At 39.1% G+C, this 23,668-nt stretch overlaps 1 protein-coding gene and 1 long non-coding RNA gene across 12 annotated transcripts in view; one reads left to right on the top strand and one right to left on the bottom strand.

Annotated features, from left to right (window-relative positions):
- sgip1a (SH3GL interacting endocytic adaptor 1a) overlaps positions 1-23,668 on the top strand; it is a 287,174-nt gene that overhangs the window by 246,104 nt on the left and 17,402 nt on the right. For 9 of the 11 annotated variants that reach the window (XM_087990679.1, XM_087990677.1, XM_087990676.1 and 6 more), the window contains 3 exons: positions 11,256-11,315; positions 17,514-17,625; positions 19,345-19,500. In XM_087990679.1, the coding sequence (XP_087846805.1) occupies positions 11,256-11,315; positions 17,514-17,625; positions 19,345-19,500 (328 nt within the window). The remainder of the gene's footprint in view (positions 1-11,255; positions 11,316-17,513; positions 17,626-19,344; positions 19,501-23,668) is intronic. The other 2 variants (XM_087990683.1, XM_087990678.1) reach the window with 1 other exon arrangement.
- The window catches only part of LOC148149152 (uncharacterized), a 36,112-nt gene continuing 23,068 nt past the window's right edge, over positions 10,625-23,668 (bottom strand). Inside the window, exon 3 of the long non-coding RNA XR_015758164.1 lies at positions 10,625-10,912. This is a non-coding gene — a long non-coding RNA (uncharacterized LOC148149152). The remainder of the gene's footprint in view (positions 10,913-23,668) is intronic.

Genomic DNA, 23,668 nt, shown 5'->3' with positions numbered 1-23,668 from the left:
ATTGAATTTGCTTCTACCAGATGTTCAGACAATACATTCCAGATCACAGCTTAAAAGTGTGGTCTTCTGCAGTAGACCGATAGAAAAAGAATAAGTTGAAAATAAATCTGAAATGTGTGTAGTCCCCAGGCCATCAGCAATCTTGTGCAAACATGCTGGATGTAGGTACCATGTGTAGGGTTTACTTTAGCACTGATCCAAATACTTTGTAGCAGGCAGAGCAGCGAAATAAGAAACAGATTCATGAGACATTCAGAACAGGAGCAAAAGTACAGTATTTGTTGAAGTTGACTATAATTACTATCGCTATCACGAGAGAAGTAGTATTAGACAAACTAAAGGGGCTAAAGGCAGGTAAGTCCCCTATGATCCTAAAGGGCGGCACATGGCTCAGTGGTTAGCACTCTCAGTGGTGCCTCACAGCACCAGGGACCTCGGTTCGATTCCCGCCTCGGGCGACTGCCTATATGGAGTTTACACGTTTTCCCCATGTCTGCATGGTTTCCTCTGGGTGCTCTGGTTTCCTCCCACAATCCAAAGATGTGCAGGTTAGATGAATTGGACATGTTAAGTTGCCAATAGTGTTAGGTGCATGAGTCAGGGGTAAATATAGGATAGGGGAATGCAACTGGGTGGGTTACTCTTCGAAGGGTCAGTGTGGGCTTGTTGGGCTAAAGGGCCTGTTTCCACGCTGTAGGGATTCTAATCTAAATGATGTACCTATAAGAGACAGTGGGTGCACTGATTGTAATTTTCCAAAAATCCTTGGATTGTGAACAAGTATGAGAGGATTGGAAACCTACCAATGTGGCGGGGGAGGCAAATGCAGGTAGTTATAGGCCGATTAGCCAACATCCATTGTTGGCAAGATATTGGAATAAATTACTAAGGAAGTAATAGTGAAACATTTGAAAAATCAGAATCTAATCAAGTAGAGTAAACGTAGTTTCATGAAAGGGAAATCATGTCTGACTACTTTGAGAGATTTTTGTAGAAGTCTCAACTAGAGCAGATAGAAGGTAACCTATGGATGTATGTTGTATTTGGACCTCCAGAAGGTGTTTGACAAGACACCTCCCAAAATGTTAAGTTAGATGACAAGAGACCAAAGTGTTGCAGGTATATATTAGTATGGATGACCCTATCGCATTCCCAACACCCCTCCCCCAAGTCCCTCCTCCCTACCTTTTATCTTCGCCTGCTTGGCACACTTTCCTCATTCCTGAAGAAGGGCTTATGCCCGAAACATCGATTCTCCTGCTCCTTGGATGCTGCCTGACCTGCTGCACTTTTCCAGCAACACATTTTTCAGCATGGATGGAGAATTGGCTAGTGGGCAGAAAACAGATAAGGGGTTATTTTTTAGGTTGGTGACCTGTGACCAATGCTGGGACCACAACTGTTTATGACATATATTAATGACCTAAAGGAAGGAAGCAAATGTACTATAGACCAATTTACAGACAACTCAAAACTAGGTGGAAAGGCAGGTTGTGAGAGGGATACAAACAGCTTATAAAGAGGAATTTGATAGGTTAAGTGATTGGGCAAAAAGGTTGACAAATGAAATATAATGTGGGAAAATGTGAGGTTCATTTTGGAAGGAATAACAAAACAATTAAAGTCTTATTTAAATAGAGAAAATCTACAGAAAGCTGCAACACAAAAGGAGTTCAGTTACTTGTGCATGAAACACAAAGCTAACACGCAGGTGCAGCTTGTAATCAGGAAGGCTGATAGAATGTTGGGTCTTATTTCAAAGTGATTGGAGTATAAAAGTAGGGAATTCTTACAGTATGTGTACGAAGTTCTGGTGAAACTACATCTGGAGCATTGTGAGCAGTTTTGGTTCCCATAGTAAAGGAAAAATATCATTTCATTGGAAGCAGTTCAAAGAAGGTTCACGAGATGATCCCTGGTATGGAGGGATTTTCTTATGAGCAAAGGTTAAACATTTTGGATCTCTACTGATTGGAATTTAAAAGAATGGGAAATGATCTAATTTATTCTTAAGGAGCTTGGCCATTGTTGGAGAGAGATTTTAAATAAGAGACCTGTGTTTCGTAGTACAAATCGATCTTTATTCAGAGCCCCTTTACTACTTGTGTGGGAGAGGTCAGAGACCGCTTCAAATCTGTCCTTTGTGTAAGTCCCAGTTGCCCTTAGATTGGAGGTCTGTGAAACTCTACCTTTCCCAACTAAGTATAGGATATTTGTACATACTGTGTTACACTGGTTACATGCAACATTGACATTTGTGCTAGCCACATCCCCCTCTGACCTACACGTCCAATCCTGTGAACACATGATTAATGATGGACAACTTCATGGTCCACCTTGGGTCCTCCCATCATCCCACATTCAGACTATCTGTCTTTGGGCTGTTACAGTTATTGTCCAAATTCCAACACCAATTGTGCTGTCCCATCCTCAACATTTGCTAGCCAGATCATAAGCTTCCTTACTACTAATGACTTTTCAAATTGGTATGTACAATTCGTATCTCTTGCTGATCTTAGTACAGAAGATTGAAAAGGATGTTAATTTCTACCAATTGTTATATTTGTAATATCAGCTGTAATATAAAGTTACTTATAAAGGTATACGTAGTTAAGCCTAATACTAAGATTCTGTGACAAAGGTGACAATTTTGGGTACACCTTCCTTCTTATCTGACTTGCCAAGCAGCAAATGTTTATTCTAGAGGTCATACGGCTGTTTCAAAATTGTTTCCGCTCCCTTCACTGTTATTAGTCTCTCTGTACTCTTATGGGGTTATCTTGTTTATACCTTTTTGTCATTCTAATCTTGCTAATGGAGAAAAAAGTTTCTTCAAGGGTGTCTCTGCATCCAAGTCAAACTACTTCAGAAATTTAATACCCTAATATCTAATAAGTTTAAACTTCTATCATTGTTCAAATATATGTGTCCACTACGATTTGTAATTATAATTATTTAAAAGCTTCATCTTAGCTAGGCTTTCTCTTTTTATTTCACATAAAAATCGCAATTCTCAAATCAGATGGGTTTTAATCTGAGCTGGAGGAGAAAGTGAGGTCTGCAGATGCTGGAGATCAAAGTTGAAACTTTATTTCTGGAACAGCACAGCAGGTCAGGCAGCATCCAGGGAACAGGAGATTCGACCTTTCGGGCACAGGCCCTTCTTCAGGAATGATTCCTGAAGAAGGGCCTGTACCCGAAACGTCGAATCTCCTGTTCCCTGGATGCTGCCTGACCTGCTGTGCTGTTCCAGCAATAAAGTTTCAACTTTAATCTGAGCTGCCTTATCAACGTTTTCCTGTTTTGAATTGTAGTCCCATTTTACTAAGACTCCAAGGCATTTCGTTGTTTGTGGAGGCCATGATTTGATCCAAATGAAATGCTGCAACAGCTAACATTTTCTTTGATCGTCTGTGTTAGTTAAAAAGAAAACCCCGAAAAGTCACTCGGTCATATTCAGCAATGGGCAGCTGCAACAACTCCCCCGTTAGGTGTTTGGCCTAAGTGCAAAGCTGGCCTATATGTTACAGCATTGACCAAGAAGTAAAATCTGTTTTCCAAACACATTGCCATCTACTTCTCCACTTTTTAAAAGTTGCTCATTGTCATGTCCAATTGACCTTTAATGATTATTCGTTAATGAAATGTTTTCAAGATATTATTTTTGATCCTACAACTACATCTACTCCTTAATCAAGGCCTCCCATAAGCATGTACATATTGTTCAATAATCACAAACTGTTATACATATGATAAAGTTTAAGATTATGTATAACTGGCAACAAATTACGCATGGATCAAAAAGATTCTTCAGGTCTTCCTTCATTTTTTTATCCATCTTGTGGAAATTACTTCGCTATTTCCCCCTTATCTCCAATTGCAATTTTTATCTTCTACTAATCAATACCAAAAGTCACATTCTCTGAATTATGTGTCAGTGCCTTATCATTAAAATATGTTTACATGCTCTACCAGGCAGCATTTTGTCATTTTATCAAATAGATGCCCATGCCTAGTCCTGTGCATTTTTACCATGCATTCCTGCATGTCGGTACTTCAGATGTAAGAACCATCATTGTCCTCTTACATCAGTTTTCCAAGATCATGCTACACACACTCGACTTTCAGGTGATCTTTTCAAAGATTCAAAAGTCGCAGGAGGGTGGCTGTGTATCCTCCTCACTTGATCCATCATTCCAAGTGGTGGCTAAATCAGTTTCCTTAAAAAAAAAACTCTCAGGGCTCACATATCTCCAAGAGAATACTGTAAATTATCTAATTCTCTTTACACTTTGATTTCATTGGATATTTTCCATTTAACTACCCCCAAGGTGAGTCATTCCTATTTCTATTGGATGCTGTCATTTCTTTTCCTGTTAGTATTCTTGTATTCTAAAAGTGGCTTCATTAATTACCATTATAACTGATTCAGGAACCCTGCATAAAACAAGGGAAGCATGTTTTCACAAAAACTTTAAGAGTCGAACATTACTGCGTGGTTTCAAGCATTAACAAATTTTGCTTGTTTGGTCTTTCTTATGAAAAGTACATACAATTTCTCAAATGTAACTTGCTAGATTTATACTTCGCTTTCCTTCGTTTCAAAATTATTCCAAATTCAAACTTGACAACAACTGACTCAAGCTTCTTTTGTGTACAGTCCCTGCAGTGTTGTTGAGCTAACAGATTTCAATTAACTTCTTCCAAAATAATCTATCCCAGTTTTTCCTGATACTAATTAAAACCTCGAGTGTTTCCATTGGCTGTTGTTTTAAACTAAAATTTAAAGATTTAATGTGCCGTTTAACATTCAATTGAATTTCCAATTGCATGTTTGAACTTGTGTTAAGTAATTTTATCAATCCCAATTTCAGCAAAGACGTTGCCTGCACAAGATTTCCAAGAAATCTCCCTTGTTGTATTTGTGAAACCTATTCAAAAGTAAATTCCACTGTCACTTAAAGCAGTGGATAAATAATATCCACACAACCCAGCGCACCACACAGGTGTGTGAGAAGATTTAACACTGCCAGCAGGAAGAGTTAATTCTGCTGGCCTTAGAAAGGGCAGAGCCCAAGTCACAAGGTGACTTCGTGTCATACTTTCACGAATTCAGTTTATAAAAACTGTCAGAAAATCTTTTAATATTCTCAAACTGGCATTTTAAATCTATTGTCTTAAAGAAAACATTTTCTAAGTAGGTATACGAACAAAACATTTCTCATTCCAAATTCAGAGTTCAAATTGCATGCCTTCCAAAATGTTTTATCTATACTTTGAGAACAAGCCAACCATTTTGTCCATAACATCTTTTATACATGAGCTTAAAAAAAACTTTTAAACTTTTTCAAATGAACTCAAATTTGAAAGTGTTGAATCTATGGTGCTTTTGGACCACTCCTTATCTTAGGACTAATTTCAGATGACTGGAAGGGATGCTTTCCTTGTAACTATTATGGTAGTTCTCTATGAATACAATCCAATTTGCACAGAGGGCTTCATCCTCTACACTGGAGAAGAGGGATTTGTTGATTTCTTCTCAAACTGTACCTCCGATCCTACTCCTTTGTCTACAATTACTGACTCATAGGTGAGCCCTGGTATGTCTCATTACAAAGAGATGAAACAGTGGGGGAAACCCTGCCAACAATATTCTCAAAGTCTTGCAAGATAATAGTCCCTTCTGCTCTCTCTTCACAGTTTTCTCTCAGGCATGTTTTGATTTTTATTCGTATATCAGAGAAGTTCATTTCACCATCAGTTACAACATCAATATTCATTTTTTCCAATCGCGATGTTGGATTTACCCACAGCCTCTTCGTTGTACTGTATACAATCTTTCCTTAATGTTAATTTCTGAACAGTTTTTCTGATTCTACTAAATCTTGAATCTGCTCTTCATGTTGTGTGTGGTCTTTGGATATACTCTCGCAAAGCTCATGTCGTCATATAATCGTGGGCTATGCTAGAGGCGTACCTACTATTGGTGTATATGTTCATGCTCTCATCCCTGGCTAATTTCATTTCTTTCATCAGGGCTTTTAATTCTGCTACTTGGGGCTGAGTTTATTTCAGGGATCTGCTGTCCTACTTTCAAGTCTCTGTTAACATCTACCACAACACGCAATGCAGGCCAGTCACACATTATATTTTATAGGTCCATCTACAAGTAACTCCATTGCTGCATCTCCTTCCATTAGTTCATCATCAAAGCCACTACTCTCTCTCAATCATTTGATTTCTGTCAAACACTCAGTTCCGCTCTCTCATTTGCCATTACAACCCGTTATTCTAATTTTGTTTGCCTTCTTCTGCCACCACTCTACACCTTCATCATTTGTTCTCATCCAATTTTGCAATTCAACTAATTACCTTTCCCATCCTATCATTTCTGAGCCCTGGAGAGATTTGAAATCGAATGAAACATATTCTTACAATATCTTAAAACTGAAGTCAAACATTTTTGTTTGATTCCAGGCATTAACATACACTGTTCTTTCTCTTAAATGACTCTTCTTTTATCTAAAAAAGTTATTTGATAGCTCTCTCTCTGGATATTTGATATATCTGTATGTAAATTTGTCCAAACTTAATATTTCATATTTTCAAACTCCTTCAAAGACACTAACAATTTTGTTTTCCATTCATTGAAACCACAGACTGTGTGCATGCATTTATTGTTATCCAGAATCCTTTTACATTTCAGATAATTATTCCCGTCAAATGTTTTAGAATGCCAGATGATGTGAATCGTAATATAATTTCTTATTATGATACAGAGTCATATGCTTAAATATGCCCAACCTTAGTGGTTTTGAAATGCCTGATACTCAATATATTTGATGTTTTCATAGTAGTTTGCCAATACTGAGGTGCATTGTTAATGTTGTGGTTGATAGGTTGAGGATGACTCATCCATCACTGTGTTGCAAAGTTGTAAGTCTGCAGCCAAACTTAGAAATTCAAAGATGTTGGAAAAAACCTCCTGTCCCTGCAGTTTTCTGAAAAACATCCATCCTACTTCAAGCAGAATGGGTTAGTCCAAGTATCTCTGTTGATTTAAAAAAAAAAGTATATTGAATGTATAAATTCTCCGAGCTGCGCAGATAGTTTATTGTTGGTCTAAAGGGATGGGACAAAACTCTTGTATGTAATTACATCAATAGCTCCTCTTCAACCTGTACTGAAATAGAAGCCACATTTTATAGTCCTTTCTTGAACAAAGGAAGACTTATCTCCTTTGTTAGACTTTACTTGTTTCAATTTCTTCATACCAGTCTTCTCTGATTTTAGAACATATGATCAGATAATTTTGTTCAAATAAAATTAAATGCTCAAAATTTTCCTTTTGTTTTGCAGCACAATTCACACCAATCAACCTTTAAGATGAGCAGATTTTATCAACTGGAATTAAAGATTTACTCATTGTTAAAATAATATTTGGAAGTACACTCTGGCCAGGAAATGAAACTCCAAATGTGAAGATGTAGTCATAAAGATTCTAAAATTAAGCATTTAATCAGGAGTCTTGCCTCAAGCTACACAAATCAGAGATTTCACACAATTTTAAGGAAAGAGGAAATACGTTCTGTCATTTGACTTGATTTTTCCTTTTGCTTTATTCAAGCAATTCTGAAAAGGTAATTTCTTTGACTAGGTTTCTGAGAAACTCATTCTGAATCAATATTTCATAGCAGGTCTTTCTTTTACACAACCACTGATAGCTCATTAAAGGGCCCTTGCTGTAAGCACACATGTTTCAAACTGGTAAGAACACACAACACACTGTCACATCATACATTCCCAACATATAAATTGAACTCAAGGCATCCCCAAATTCAAGCTCCAGGGAACAAAAATATATAAATTACACAAGACAACGTTTAACAACTAATAAACGCAAATGGACACAAGCCAGACCACAACAAAGTTGACATTCTGTTCAGAGACCAACTCGCACACTCACTCTCGCTTTCTCTTTCTCCCCGTACAACTGTGTTAACTTTCTTTCTTTCTTCCAATCTCCATTTTTAAATTCTGCTTTGCTCGTACTGAGAGTGAGACGTACAACTAATTTTATCTCCAATTGTTCACGTTCCACAACCAGTAGCTATAGCACACAGTCACGACCAGCGAGTTTCCCTCCATACCTCGCAGCTGTGATAAATATCTGCCAACCAAAGAATTTCTCTTTTAATACTTCGGTTTGATTAGATTTTTTGTTTAGATTACATTACAGTGTGGAAACAAGCCCTTCGGGCCAACAAGTCCACACCCACCCGCCGAAGTGCAACCCACCCATACCCCTACATTTACCCATTACCTAACACTACGGACAATTTAACATGGTCAATTCACCTGACCTGCACATCTTTTGGATTGTGAGAGGAAACCGGAGCACCCGGAGGAAACCCACGCAGACACGGGGAGAATGTGCAAACTCCACACAGTCAGTCGCCTGAGGCAGGAATTGAACCCGGGTCTCGGGCGCTGTGAGGCAGCAGTGCTAACCACTGTGCCACCGTGCCCAGTCAGCATTGCTTTGGACATTTTTGTTTCTCAAAGATTAAGGGGTTTTAATTTTACGTGAGCTCAAAGTACTAACATTGGGTATTGTCTTCTTTGTTTCTCCTTTTTTTTTTAAACCATCCTCTTTACAAACCAGGTAAATTGATGGGGTTCCAATTAGCTTTAACCATTTGGTCAGTTTGTTTTTTTATGTTTGTTCAGCTATAGTCTTGACTCTGGGTCCCTCCAAGCCCCATTTGATGTCATTCTTTTTCTTTTCCTGTTCGGTGCTGCATTTTGGGAAAGCAAATCTTAGCAGAACTGATACCCTGAATGGTAAGGACCTCTGGGGTGTTGCTGATCAAAGAGACGTTGGAATGCAGGTTAATAGCTCCTTGAAAGTGGAGTCGCAGGTAGATAGGATAGTGAAGAAGGCATTTGGTATGCTTTCCTTTATTGGCCAGAGTATTGAGTACAGGAGTTGGGAGGTCATGTTGCAGCTGCACAGGACATTGGTTAGGCCACTATTGGAATATTGCATGCAATTCTGGTCTCCTTCCTATCGGAAAGATGTTGTGAAACTTGAAAGGGCTCAGAAAAGATCTACAAGGATATTGCCAGGGTTCGAGGATTTGAGCTATGGGGAGAGGTTGGATAGGCTGGGGCTGTTTTCCCTCGAGTGTGGGAGGCTGAGGGGTGACCTGAAAGAGCATTATAAAATCATGTGGGACATGGATAGGATAAATAGACAATGTATTTTCCTTGGTGTAGGGGAGTTCAGAACTAGAGGGCATAGGTTTAGGGTGAGAGGGGAAAGATATAAAAGAGACCTAAGGGGCAACTTTTTCACAGAGGGTGGTACGTGTATGGAATGAGCTGCCAGAGGAAGTGGTGGAGCCTAGTACAATTGCAACATTTAAAAGGCAACATTTAAAAGGTGGGTCTATGAACAGGAAGGGTTTTGAGGGATATGGGCCGGATGCTGGCAGGTGGGACTAGATTGGGTTGGGATATCTGGTCGGCATGGACAGGTTGGACCGAAGGGTCTGGGGGTGGGGGGGGGGGGGGGGGGGGGTGTTTCCGTGCTGTACATCTCGATGATTCTATGACTAACTGTGGAGCTTTTTACTGTCCCTGAGATGAACTAAGGTCTGTCTTCTCCCTGTTGAACTGTGGGTCTCTTGATGATCCCTAGGGTGAACTAGGGCCTATCAATTGTCCATCACTCATGGCACAACTCCCTTAGTTCTTTCAGTACTACAATGTACAGCCAGAATTGACTACGGGGTTTGTCCTCTATCTAAAGGGTGGTAATATCAAACAAACCCACCCCATTAGGGACCACATAGTTGAAAATGGACCTGTGCAGTACCCTGCTTGCAGTATCAGTTATTGGAGAGGGATTTTAAAGAGGAGTCTGAGATCTACGTCCAGATTTTGTTATATGAACCTATGAAAAACTGTTACACACGAGTGTATTGAACCCCTTGTCAGAACAGGAAGATGAATTGCATGAATTTATTTGGATTTTGATTCACAATAGAAATAGAAATGTACGGTGTAATTTTAAGCTAATCCGTATGTTAGGAAACCTGTTGGATTTGGCATAACATTAAGAAAATACCCTGCCTAATTAACTTTTCATTGAATTCAGTGGAGCCTAATATTTATTGAATGGGGTGTTGAATTGCTGTTGCACTCTTGAATTTCCTAGCAAGTGGGTTTGGTTCAAACTGCCATTGAAAAGTCAGTGTGGTGGAGATAATCATTTTGCTTAAGTGGTCCAATACTATTAGCAAGGAGTCTACGTGTAGCTGATGAAGTTAGGCATTCTGTTATTGTTGCTCAATAACCAAGATGGTCAAAAATGCAATAGCCTATTATTATTTATAATATTTTACTGAAGGTTGATAGTCTTCCAAGTTTGCATCGATCATTCACATTATTTCATCTTCCTATTGAAAATACATCGCATTGTAGCACTTTTCCAACATCACCACAATGTTTCTTCAGATGATGCCGGCTGAAATTAAATTTAGAAACTTAGCAGTCTCCACATTCTTTCAACTTTATGTTGTCATAAAATACAGTTTATAGTAGATTAGGTAATGCACTGAAGTTCATGCAGGAGCTCAGAAGAAATCTTAGATTCAAACTTAGTTTCTTCTGAACTAATTATTTCTGAAAGAACTGGATGAAATCTGTTCAAAGCGCTCATATAAATGAAGAGTTTCTGAAAACCTTGGTACACGTTTTCTTGCTGATAAACTAAAAAAAAAGAGTAATTTTTAACATGGTTTTTCAACAACCATGACCATTATCTTCACTCAAGTTTTTCCAAGCTTTCATGAAGATTGTACATTGTAGAGATTTACACTGTAAATTCTGTAAATTCAAGCAGGATCTGTGGAGAGAAATAAATAGGATTTCAGGTTGATGACTTTCTGCCTGAGTATTTCAAGTATTTTTTGATGTTACTACAATTGACCAAACTGATCAAACACAGGTACTGCAGTCGCTGCACAATCAAAGTTGTGCTGAGATCCTCAGAATGAAATTGAGGCGAACTTGTCAATTCAGTAACACTATAGACTATTTTTTGCATAGTGACGGTTCCATTGTTTTGATTGTGCATCCGGCCTTCCCCCTATGTTACGAGTGATGGACTTTATGTGTGACTCACATTGTGTCCTTCTCTCTTCCTTGCTTTCATTCCTCCTATCCCACTTCATCTCTTAACCATGCAGAGAATGATCAACCCTCCTTGGTATGGTTTGATAGAGGAAAGTTTTATTTAACTTTTGATGGTAAGTAATGTACAATTTACCTAAAATCGCTTTTTTATTTCATTTTTGTTTCCTTTATGGCCTTGCTGCCTTTATTCCTGTATGTCAGCCATTCCTAAGTTTCATTTGCTAATAATGTTTCCGTTCTGTTCACAGTCCTTTTTATGATGTTCCTGTTTGTGCACTGTTTACAGCTTGCATTGTCAATATTGTTCTGTGAAATACTTATTCTGTTCTTATAGCACAATAAATCATGATACTAGTTAGTCAAATAATTATTCTTCGGGTACATCTATCAATTGAATGAATGCTATCATCTGTTTATTTTAAAAGTAAAGCCTATGTGGCAGAACATGCCAATTTAAATTTACCAATATTCTTTTTAAAAATAAATTTCTCCACTCCTCCTGCCTTTCAAATCAGAAACTACTTTATTAATGAAATAGACCTGCTTCGACCCAATGATGATGTCATTACACATACCCATGCTGCAAACTCATCCACCAAATCAAGAAATCGCAGGCACCTACATGATGGTCAGTAAATCATGACAGGATCTGTGATTTTCTCCAGTGCGCACAGTGTACACTCCATGAGGTATGTGTGCTCAGAAAACTAGTCAGACATACTGGATTCATTATTTTTTAAAAATTCACTTGCTATTTTAATAGCAACATAATCTTATTGTGCAAATATCCAAAAGCTGCTAAATTTTTCCCACGTCTGGTTTCTCACCATATACTGGAGTTCTGATGAAGGATAGTAATTGTCTTTGGTGCCTCACTCAAGTGGCCATTAATTGTGCTGGAGCCTAAACTTTGTCTCAGTGAGTATATTTAGTAGCAGTATACAATCATAGATGAGTCCATCTAATCCACATAAATCTACAAACCCACTTTCCAGTAACTGAAAAATAGGAAACTAGACTGACTTATTTTTTTAATCCTTTCTCTAACTCTGATCTTCTGAAGACAAACTGCACTCAAGCCCCCACTCCATCTAAGATCAAGTAAGTCAGAGCACAGCAAAGATTGAGTCATACAAACCATGAAGATTCAGACTCAATGTTGTATTGGTCAGATTATTTATCAGTTAAATCATTGGCGGAGCATGTATTATTTTGCAGTGTTCAGTCAATTTACTGAACTTTCAAGACTTAACTGGAACAGAATAAAATACAATATTTGTTTGCTAATACGTTGAGCATTATGCTGAATCCTGCTGAATTTAATATTTGATTTGTGAAAGAAGCTGCAGGGATTATCATGACAAGAATCATTGAGTTATTAATATGTAGATTGCTTTTCTAAATAGATTTTGTAAGAATATGAAATGTGTAACTATAGAATGTACAGGTTAAAACAAATAAAACAAACAAACTAAACAAAATGGGCGGCACGGTGGCACAGTGGTTAGCACTGCTGCCTCACAGCGCCTGAGACCCGGGTTCAATTCCCGACTCAGGCGACTGACTGTGTGGAGTTTGCACATTCTCCCCGTGTCTGCGTGGGTTTCCTCCGGGTGCTCCGGTTTCCTCCCACAATCCAAAAATGTGCGGGTCAGGTGAATTGGCCATGCTAAATTGCCCGTAGTGTTAGGTTAAAAGGGGTAAATGTAGGGGTATGGGTGGGTTGGACTTCGGCGGGTCGGTGTGGACTTGTTGGGCCGAAGGGCCTGTTTCCACGCTGTAAGTAATCTAAAAAATCACAAAGGTAATATTCTGAGCACTAATACTTTATAAAAATACAGTATTTAAACTTCATAATATTTTGCTTTCTTTCTTGTCACAAGCATGAAATATTAACTAGAGTCAAATAGCAATTAATATTACATGCTTACAGTTTTCATAGGTTCTGTTGGAAACAAGTGATACTGTGGAAGTTCTGGTGAATTGATCAGATACCACAAAATACACTTTCCAAATGGCATTTGATCAATGTGATACACTTATGAGTAATGTCATAGGTCATGCTCTAAAAGGGACAAGAACAATATGGATATAAAATTGGTTGAGTAATAGGAAACAGAGTAATGGTCAATCTTTTTGGGCTGGAATTCCACAGGGGTCAGTATTGGGACCCTTGCTTTGCCTAACATATATTAATGATCTGGATGTTGGTGTGCACAGGACAATTTCTAAGTTTACAGACAACAGAAAATTTGGAAGAATTATAAACTGTGAGGAGGACAGTGTGAAACTCCCAAAGAAAATTGATAAGAGTCGGTAGGTAGGTGGCAGGTGAGAGTCAGTACAGACAAGTGTCAGGTAATGGTCAGAACAACATTGGATGGCGAAATAGGGGGTACAAATGTAAAGGGGATGCACAAATAAAGAAACCTGGGTGCACATCTACACTGATCGTAGAAGGTAACAGAGCAGGTAGAATAGTTAATAAGGAAAATGTGTTCTTGGCTTTATTAACAGGGGTACAGAGTACAAGAGTAAGGAGCTGATGTTGAACTTGTACACTACATTTGTTAGACCTCAACTGGAGTATTATGCAGAATTCTGGGCACCACATTGTGGGAAAGATGTGACTGATTGGAGAGAGTGCGGAATGGATTCAGGAAGGAGAAACTTCAGCTATGAGGAAGCTTGAAGAAGTTTGGGTGGTTCTCCTTGGAGAGAAGAGGGCTGACAGCAAATTTAATAAAGGTTTTCTAAGTCATGAGCTGGCTTGACAGAGTAGATAGGGAGAAGATGTTCCCACTTGTGAAAGAAAAAGGGAGTGCATTGTTTTAAAGTGAGCAGGGGTGATGTAAAACAAAGCTTTTTCTCACATCGAATACTTAGGGTGTAGAAAGCACTACCTGGAAAATGTGGTGGAGGCAGATTCAGGTGGTGCATTCAAGAGGATTTTTATTTGAATAGAATGGGTGTGCAGTGATAAAAGGCAAGGCAGGAGATTGGCACTCGGTGATAGAACAATGGGCACAACAGGTTAAATGGCCTCTTTGTGAAGTGTAATAATTCTGTGTTTCTGTGATAGCTAAACTAATTCAATGACTCCAGATGTTATTGTTTAGTATATTTGGAATGCTGGTGACATTTTTTACTTGCTAGAATGAATGTGGGATATCAGATTAGAAAAAAAACTGCATCATTTAAACTGATGAGCAGAAATCTTCTCTCAAAAAAGGCCCAGAGTCATGTTTAAAAACTATACAGCTATATTTCTCTACTCACCTTCCAAAGAATACGATTGTTTCTTAGATATGGTTCCTGAGCACTAGCCTCTCACCGATACCTTAGCTAAGTGACATTTCTTTGCATAGGTTCAGGAAAGGAGTGTTAGCAAGTAATTAAGCATGCTGGTCACTGAATCCAAGTCCTTACCCAAAACCACAATCTGATTTTCCAGTTGAAGTAACTGAACACGGAATGAGTAAGCTCACTGAGTTGCATTCACCCTGTATTTGCGAACAAAATGGAAGGCCTCGAACACTACCTTGCCTGTGGTTATTATCCAGATATCAGATTTAGGTGGCATGATGGCTCAGTGGTTAGCACTGCTGCCTCACAGCGCCAAAGATCCAGGTTTGTTTCCAACCTTGGGCAACTGATTGTGTGGAGTTTGCACATTCTCCCCATGTCTGCGTGGGTTTCCTCCAGGTGCTTCAGTTTCCTCTCAGTTCAAAGATATGCAGGCTAGGTGGATTAGCCATGGGAAATGCAGGGTTACAGGAATAGGATAGGGACCGGGTCTGGGGGGACTGCTTTTCAGGTGGAGGGTGTGTACTCGATGGGTTGAATGGCCTGCTTTCACACTGTAAGGATTTTATGACTTACTTACATACTATAGTTTGGAATACACTTGCTGGGCTCAATTTATAGTCGTGTTAGTGTCCTATGAACAAGATTCTTTAATATTCTGCTTCTTTTGTGTCATCACCACCTGTAGGGACAATGGGAATGCCATTGCTATGGTCAGCTACTCCTATCTATCGCAATACATCACTTTTTGAATGATATCTCCAGAAAGAGATAGTGGGGAGGTGTTGTTTTACACTATATGAGGGTGTCTTATTTTATTCCTGATTATAGAATTAGTTGACTTCAGTCCCTGACTAAATATGGAAGTAATGACTGTAAATAATATGTTGAGGCATCTCCGTCTCCAGCAGCCTCCAGCTGAATGAATATTAATAAACTCTCAAGAAAGCTGACAGAGTCAGAAGAATTCTTTGCCCAGAAAGTCAGCAAAACTTTGAAAACAATTTTGTACTTTGAACCATTGCCATTAGAAGTGGCTAGTTTGCCCTGGTTCTGATCCATGACAAAACCTATGTATAATTTGCATAATTTGTACATAAAAGATTTCTTAAAAAGTCAATACCTCTAGGCCATACACCTGCCAAGGTTAAGAAGGGTAGAAGATATATCAAAAAGTGGTAAAATGAATGGTTTTATTTTGGAATTTTAAGTTTATGATAAGAAATGTTACAGATTCAAAAAGTGGAAAGTTATAAAGGATGGTATCACAGGTAATGAAAGGCTGGATAATGAAAGTGATAGAGAGTGACCTAATGGTAATTGAATCTTGCAGATTGATCAGTAATATCAAAGTTGAGTTTCACATTAGAGGTAGTTATCACTCTTTCTATGTAAAACAAAGAGAAATAAACAGTTGAAGTGTTTTCTCAAAAGGATGAAGATCTACTGAAATGATCTCTAATTGAAAGTAAACAGGTATACCAATTTTCTAACATAAAAAGTTTCATTCAGCTCGACATCATGAGAGGTTATAATTGGACATTTTTACCTGGGACTTCAGTTTGCTTCTCAATCCCTTAATCCCACTCCACACCACACATTCTCAGAAAGCAAGTAGTCCAGTTCCAAAACACTGAGCAGCTTTCCAATACATCACTCAAGAGTACACTGTATATGTTACAGCATATATGCCAGCTGTCTTTTCAATTATACAATGCATCCTTCTTTCAGTGCTTTTCAGCAGAAATTATCGGATAATAATCAGGAATAAGAGCTGAGCTAATAATTTTATTAACACTGCACAACACAAGAGTTTAATCCAAGCTTTCCTATTCTTGTTAGCTGTGTTACATTTGCTCAGCAAGTCCTCATAAGCTCCCAAGATTGCTGCAATTATCCTGATATTGTTTTAAATTTACTATTGGATTGTAGATGATACTGGCAATGCAGTACTCCATTTTTCATCCTTGGTGCCCAAGGAGATTGAGCCAATCAACTCATGTAGAACTGGGATCGGATGTAAGCAAACCAAATAGCAATGATGGTGTCACTTCTCTGAAGTACATTAATCACAAAATATTCCTAAGTTCTGACAGATTTAATAAATTACTAGACCTGTTGTGTAGCCTTTATAACTAACTTGGTACAATGTGTTTTGAGCAAGTAAACAGCAGGCTACTGGAACACTCTGCAAAAATATTAGTATCACTAGCTCATCTATGTTCCATAATTTGTAGATCAAGAAAACCAAAAATTTACTGAGTCTCTGATGCCTCTTAAGTTAAATAGACTGGCTAGCATGGAACTCTGATAGGACAAGGTAGTCCCAAGTTCTGCTCTGATTGGTGCTCTGTTGTATTAGCTCAGCCTACTATGAAAGTACACATTGGCCTCTAAGTTAGAGAAGGTAACAATTAGTCACATCCTATTTCTGTCTACTGACCTCTGTTGAAAAGCATTTGGGCAGAAGCATTCCATAAGGACAAATGGAGATGGCCTCTCTCTTGGCTTCAACATCAGAAATCATCACTTCCAGGAGATACCAGAATGTGTTTGGTGCCAGCAGATGTTTACCCTACAATAAGCCAGTACCCTCCAGAAAGGAGGAGTGAAAATATATTAAGTATTTAGGTGTTGGATATGAATTCTGCTTTTACACAATGACATCATCAAAGGGTTTATTCAGTCTGCATAACTAATTTGCAATCCATTTTTTCTGCAGAGACTGTAAAGTTTATCCCACAGGATGTTTAAGGGTTTTACAGAAAGTGTGTACAAAGAAATAATTCATCATTTTATTTCACATGTATTTTCACTAATCATTTGTTTTATTTTGCCTTATTTTATATACTCCTGCATGATTTAAGCCATATCAAACAAATTTATTCATCTGCTGACCTTCTATTTTTGCTCTGCTTATTTTACTGCCATGTTTAAGTGAATGGATAGTTTGTTGGAATAAGTCCAGTGAACTAAAGGGTTAAGTGCATCTCTTTCTATTTCAGGGGCTTCCCGAGGTCCCAGCCCCTTGACCATGGGTGCACAGGATACACTCCCTGTTGCCGCAGCCTTTACAGAAACAGTCAATGCTTACTTCAAGGGAGCAGACCCAAGCAAGTGAGTAAAAGGCTCAAGGCCTTTGTAATAATGATGATAGACATTCTGCAATGAACTTTCAATCTTTAATAAATGTAACATTTCATAACAGAAAATCAAAAAAACCTAACAAAATTGATGCCTTATTTCTTTAAAACTAAATCTTGTTCTCTTATCATTTTAGATGGGTGTAATGTCCCTTTCTATTCATTTATGCCAATCATCAGTGCTTCAATCTGACAGTCAGCATTTCCATCCCTGTGTCAGCTTTTAAGTCATAAAATCAGTTCATCTGATTGGATTTGGAAATCTATCTGTAACAATTGTTTAACCAATCAGAAGTCAGAATGTATGACCAGAGGCTGTAAACAACAGCTGAATCTCTTGGAGTGTGAAAAGATAGGATTGGTGGTAGTTTACACCAGATAAACACTTTAGTTGGGAAGCAGGACCCGAGACTGCTCTTCATATTATTTTTAATCAACTTGCTCAGACATGATGTAACACATATGAGGCAGTTGGGTTTTGAATCTGGTGCTTCTAGTCCAAAGACAGGAACATTACTGCTGCCACACGACCCACTATGAGACTGATCTTGAGTCCAGTTCTCATGAATCAATAATGTTGTTTCCACCATACTTCAGGAAATACATGTGTGTGGTAGAGTTCATACTAAAGAGGATATTGTGCCTTCGGTGCAGGATTGAATGGCTTGTCCTTCTATCTTTCTTCTTTTCTGCAGAAGCAATTCCCTTGAAGTGCACTTTGTGGCAATTGGATTTGTTCTTTTACATATTATAGTATTTATTTTTTATTCTTCACTGAACTTTGAATATTGCAAAGATTACAGAACAGAAGGAGGCCAGTCAAGTCTTTGCAGGGTCTCTGCAAGACCAACTCATCCAGTCTTAATTGTCGGCCATTTCCCCATAAGCCTGCATTTGTTTTCTCTTCAGGTGTTTATTAAATTCTGCTTGAAAGCCATTATTGAATCTGCCTTCACCACGCATTTATGCATTCTAGTTTCTAACCACTTGTTAAATAAAAACATAATCATCATGCAATTATTGCCAGTCACCCAGTGGTGTCTTCAGATTCTCGACCGTTCAGCCAATAAGAATAGTTCCTCTCCATCTACTTGGAATTCTTTGAGTCTCAATAATTTTGTTCAAGAAGTCAAGATTGTTTTATCACTATCAAGAGCCTTTTTTTTCCTAGAAAGCGCAAGGTAATGGCAGGACAGAATCTGACTTCCACCTGCTAACCTTTTTAAAGTAACAATATCTCAATTTTACAGTTTTATCTGGCTCAGCGTTGAGCTCAATAATTTCAGTCTGTGAACTCTTATCCTCCATTTTGTTTTCCCTGCTTTCCTGTAATATCTGGTTTTCTTGGTTTAGTTTTCAGCAAACCTATTAACGATTTACTATGAACACCTTCTCTAGGCTTATCTTCTTTATGACTATTAATGTTTTACTTTTGTTCTGCGATGGCTGTGATCTGTAATCTTGCTCATGCTCTAACCTTCCCTTCTGTTCCATTTGCTCACTCTCCTTTTGTCATGGTGTAATACCCATCACTTTTCCAGTTCTCTCTTCAGTTCTGACAAAAAGTCATTGGACTTGAAACGTTAACTCTGTTTCTCCCTGCATAGACCTGATGAGTTTTTCCAGCATTTCAGGGTTTTATTACTCACCTTTTTAGACTTGTGTTGACATCCATCTTTTTCTTTATTAACAGGTGTATTGTGAAAATTACAGGAGAAATGGTTTTATCATTTCCAGCTGGCATCACCAGGCATTTTGCCAATAACCAGTGCCCTGCAATTCTCACATTCTGCATAACAAACTGCAGCAGGTTGGAACACATCCTGCCAAACCCACAACTTCTCTGCAGGTAATTTCAGTACAACACTAGCCAAGAGAGAAAAGTGCAGCTGATCCATGTAGACCAGTAACAAACTATTTGTACAGGAGGTCTTGCTATTATTCTTGCTACTGCACTGTGAACATTCCTCAAATGGTTCTATGCTTTGACAAATGTGAAACAGGGCCAAGGAGACAAAGGAAATAAAGTGTTCACCCAATAAATTGTTGAATGAACTCATTGTAAATGATGCTACATTTGATCTCTGTATCCCAGAGGTGAAACAATTCACCAATCAGGCTTCCAGATCCTCTTCACTATTCAGCGATGCTTGATGTAAACGATTAGTGATATCCCATAAGGCTAGTATTTAGGTTTGTTCTTATTCTTAATACCTGTTTTGTTTGAGCCAGCTGAAGCCTAACATAGCCTATAATGAGCTAATGTCTTCAAATAAACAGGTAGGAAAATCAGTTCAGAATTGCTGCCACTTTACACAATGGAATCTTTTAACAACAGTAAATAAATTTTTACATAAGTCAGAATAAATACTATTCTACTCAAACAAGATTGTTCAGATTTTCAAGGAGTTGCACAGACTCCATTCATTACAACAGGGACCCCAGATTAAAAAGTCTTGTTCCAGTTTCCAACCAATCTTATATTCATAAGGGGAAGGGGCATGAGGTGATTCACAAGGAAATCCAAACCCAGCAAGACCTTTTGTCAAAGAGACCCCGTTCCTGCAGTTTGTGACTTTTGGATGTGTAAGTGTAGACATGAATGTATGTAAAGAGGTGGATAAGATCTGTTAAACTGCCAAGTTATTTAAATTGCCTGATATCTATATTCTGAACAAAAAACTAACCTGCTGTGTCTCTGGGTTGAAAAGGTATTGGAGTGGGTGGGGGGGGGGGTGCCGGGGCAGGGGAGTTGGTGGTGTTGTGCATATAAACCTGAGGATTGCCATCATTGCATTATTATTGTATTACTCTTTGACTGCTTCCACAATCTATCCTAATCATAGTGGGGGATGGAAGGGCTGTCATTTCATAGTTAGATTGATAGCTTCAAGAGTCTGTTAAGGAATTAGATGTCTTTGATGTTATGCTATGATTATAAGGGGTTTTTTTAATATAAGGGATAAAGCACTTGGAGAGATTTAAATGTATCGAAATGTGATCTTCTCCGTGAAATGTTTTGATATAGTGAAGCATGTAATAGATTCTTATAAACCTATTTTCTTTCCTCTCAGCACAGGTCCAAAACCCTACTGATGGTGGGTATTGTGTCAGTTGGCATGGAGGACAAAGTGTGGGACATGGGTTAACATAAATTGACACTAAAGAGACAGTGAGGTCTGCAGATGCTGGAGATCAGAGTTCAGAGTGTGTTGTTGGAAAAACACAGCAGATCAGGCAGCATCCGAGGAACAGGAAAATCGATGTTTTGGACCAGAGCCCTTCGGAAATGAGGCTGGGAGCCTTGGGAGGGGGGATGGGGCTGGAGAGAAGGTAGCTGAGAGTGCAGTTGGTGGATGGAGGTGGGGGTAAATGTGATAGCCCGGTGAGGAGGATGGAGCGGATAGGTAGGAAGGAAGATTGACAGGTGAGGCAGGTCATGAGGGCGGTGCTGAGCTGGAAGGTTGGAACTAGGTAGGGTGGGAGGAGGGGAAATGAGGAAACATCAGCACCAATCAACCCCACCACCCCGTGGTCAAATATTTCAACTCCCACTTCCACTCTGCCAAGGACATGCAGGTCCTGGGCTGCCTCCATCACCACTCCCTCACCACCTGATGCCTGGAGGAAGAACACCTTATCTTCCACCTCAGGATCCTTTAACCCTAGAGCATTAATGTGGACTTCACCAGTTTCCTCATTTAACCCTCCTCCCACCTTACCCCAGTTCCAACCTTCCAGCTCAGCACCACCCTCATGCCTGTCCTATCTTCCTTCCCACCTATCCGCTCCACCCTACTCTCCGATCTATCACCATTACCCCCATCTCCATCCTCTAATTGCATTCTCAGCTACCTTCTCCCTAGCCCCAGCCCCCCATTTATCTCTCCACCCCCAAGGTTACCAGCCTCCTACCTGGTGAAGGGCTCTAGCCCGAAACATTGATTTTCCTGCTCTTCGGACACTCTAAATTGACACTAAGTCAGCATAAGGATTGTAAGGATCTGGGGCAGGGGATAGAGAGGCATAGGTTAGCTTGGGGGTATGAGGGTCTATGTGGTAAATACATTGATATGGATGGGGCATGGGGAGTTGGTGAGTGAGGGGTGGATGATGAATGGTAACAACGATCAAGATCAAGTCACACAGCACCAAGGTGAGCTATCCAAACAGATTTGTCTCAACACAGGGGCCACTCCCTGTAGCTACTTCCAAACCATTTCCAGGAACAGCAGTTCTCAACCCAGCATTCACTCTCTCCCATCTCCTACCTATTCCTCCTCCAGCAGGAAATTTGGGCAATCCTTGGATCTTTCTGTTAGGCAGATCTACTGAGCAAGGAGCTTTCCCAAATCAGCACTCTCCCTCAGGAACAATAATCCAGACAGCAGAAATTGTTTTAATTGCTTTAAGCAAAGTTTCAAAGTTAAAGTTTATTTGAGCTTTCTATCACTGAGAGTGACTTCTGAAGTTGGTCAGTGGTTCACTGTGGTGAAAGATAAAAACTTCATTTACTGGATATCTCAGCTTAAGAGTGCAAATGGAAAGTTGGTGCAAAATCAGAGGGTCAGCTATGTTGCGCTGTCAGTTTTGGAAGAGAAAACTAACGGTAGCCTTCCCCCCTCCCCCCCCCCCCAAGTCTTTTTTTTAAATTGGCCAACTTCTGCACATCAATCGCGGAATCCTTTGTGAACAGCATCACCAAGACACAAATAAAAGGAAATATATCTTGTGTGTTTCTCTCACTGATGTGATATCATATGTCCTCTCATATTTGAATGTATTATGGAGGCTTGTAAATATGGAGAATATACTGAATGGTGTGTTTCCATTCACTTAATTATGCAGATTGACAAATGCACTGGAAATTTGGATAGTCAGTAAGGAACCACGATATAGTCTAACTGGGTCCCACATTATCTTCAATCACATCTACCTAGATCTCGGGGTATTCATGCCAGTTTCAATAGGATACTTAGAGATGAGTATCTTTAAGGCAAAGTCTACAAGACAACACTTTTTTTAACAAATTAATTCCACTAGCCGTTCTTTAAACATGTTAATTTTTCCAATTTCTCTCTCCAAAAAAGCAGTGTAGCTTCCTCTTGAATTTTTTGTTTGTATCATTTTGACTGTAATGTCTTCATTGATAAATTATTCCACAAAACAAAACAATGATTTTCCATCATTTCAATACGCTGTAATCTGCAGGTCTAGCAGCATCTGTAACATTTCAGGTCTGTGACCTTTAATCAGCATCAGCCTGAAACTGTTCCTCTCTTTAAAAGAACAAAATGCAGCCCTGCCCAATGACAACTGATAACATAGTCATGGAATTTATTTCTGATGAGTGAATTTTCAATGCTATGTAAGTATTTGGTGTGGAGAATATTGAAAAGACGGACAGAGACTAGTTGGAGGAAGAGAGTGAAAGGTAGATGGTCTCTTTGGCAGAAAAGGGGTAAGAAAGAAATGAACATGGTTCTTGCAAATTAGAGAGACTGTCTTTGGCTCTCTGCCAAGTATCACAACGGGTGGAAGTTATTTGGACATAAAACAGCAAGAAAAGTGTAGTAGAGAAACCTTGTTTTATGAGGTGAAAGAGCCTGTTGTTGGTTGTTAAGACAGAGGTGGTGAGGAAGAAATACCTTCTTAAATTAGAAAATAAGAATTCACATCGCAAATGGATGTGATATTACTGCTTTAATTAGGAGCAAGAGGGAATTGCTGTGGAGCCTAAAGAACCTGTGTTATAAAACAATGCATTCTTCAATTCATTACAATGTAATACTGCAAATGGTCACAACTATTATAGTAATAAAGCTACTCATAACAATCCTGCTACTTTGTTTCTGGATTCAGGGGTGGCACGGTGGCTCAGGGTTAGCACTGCTGCCACACAGCACCAGGGTCCCAGGATTGATTCCAGGCTCTGGTGACTGTGTGGAATTTACACATTCTCCCCGTGTCTGCGTGTGTTTCCTCCGGGTGCACCGATTTCCTCCCACAGTCCAAAG

The sequence above is a fragment of the Chiloscyllium plagiosum genome, unplaced genomic scaffold (assembly GCF_037043375.1).
Source record: "Chiloscyllium plagiosum isolate Xiang-an unplaced genomic scaffold, Cpla_swu_hap1 HiC_scaffold_9, whole genome shotgun sequence".
Classification (NCBI taxonomy): domain Eukaryota; kingdom Metazoa; phylum Chordata; class Chondrichthyes; order Orectolobiformes; family Hemiscylliidae; genus Chiloscyllium; species Chiloscyllium plagiosum.
The sequence above is the reverse complement of the archived record's forward strand: the minus strand, read 5'-3'. Positions and strand labels throughout refer to the sequence as shown.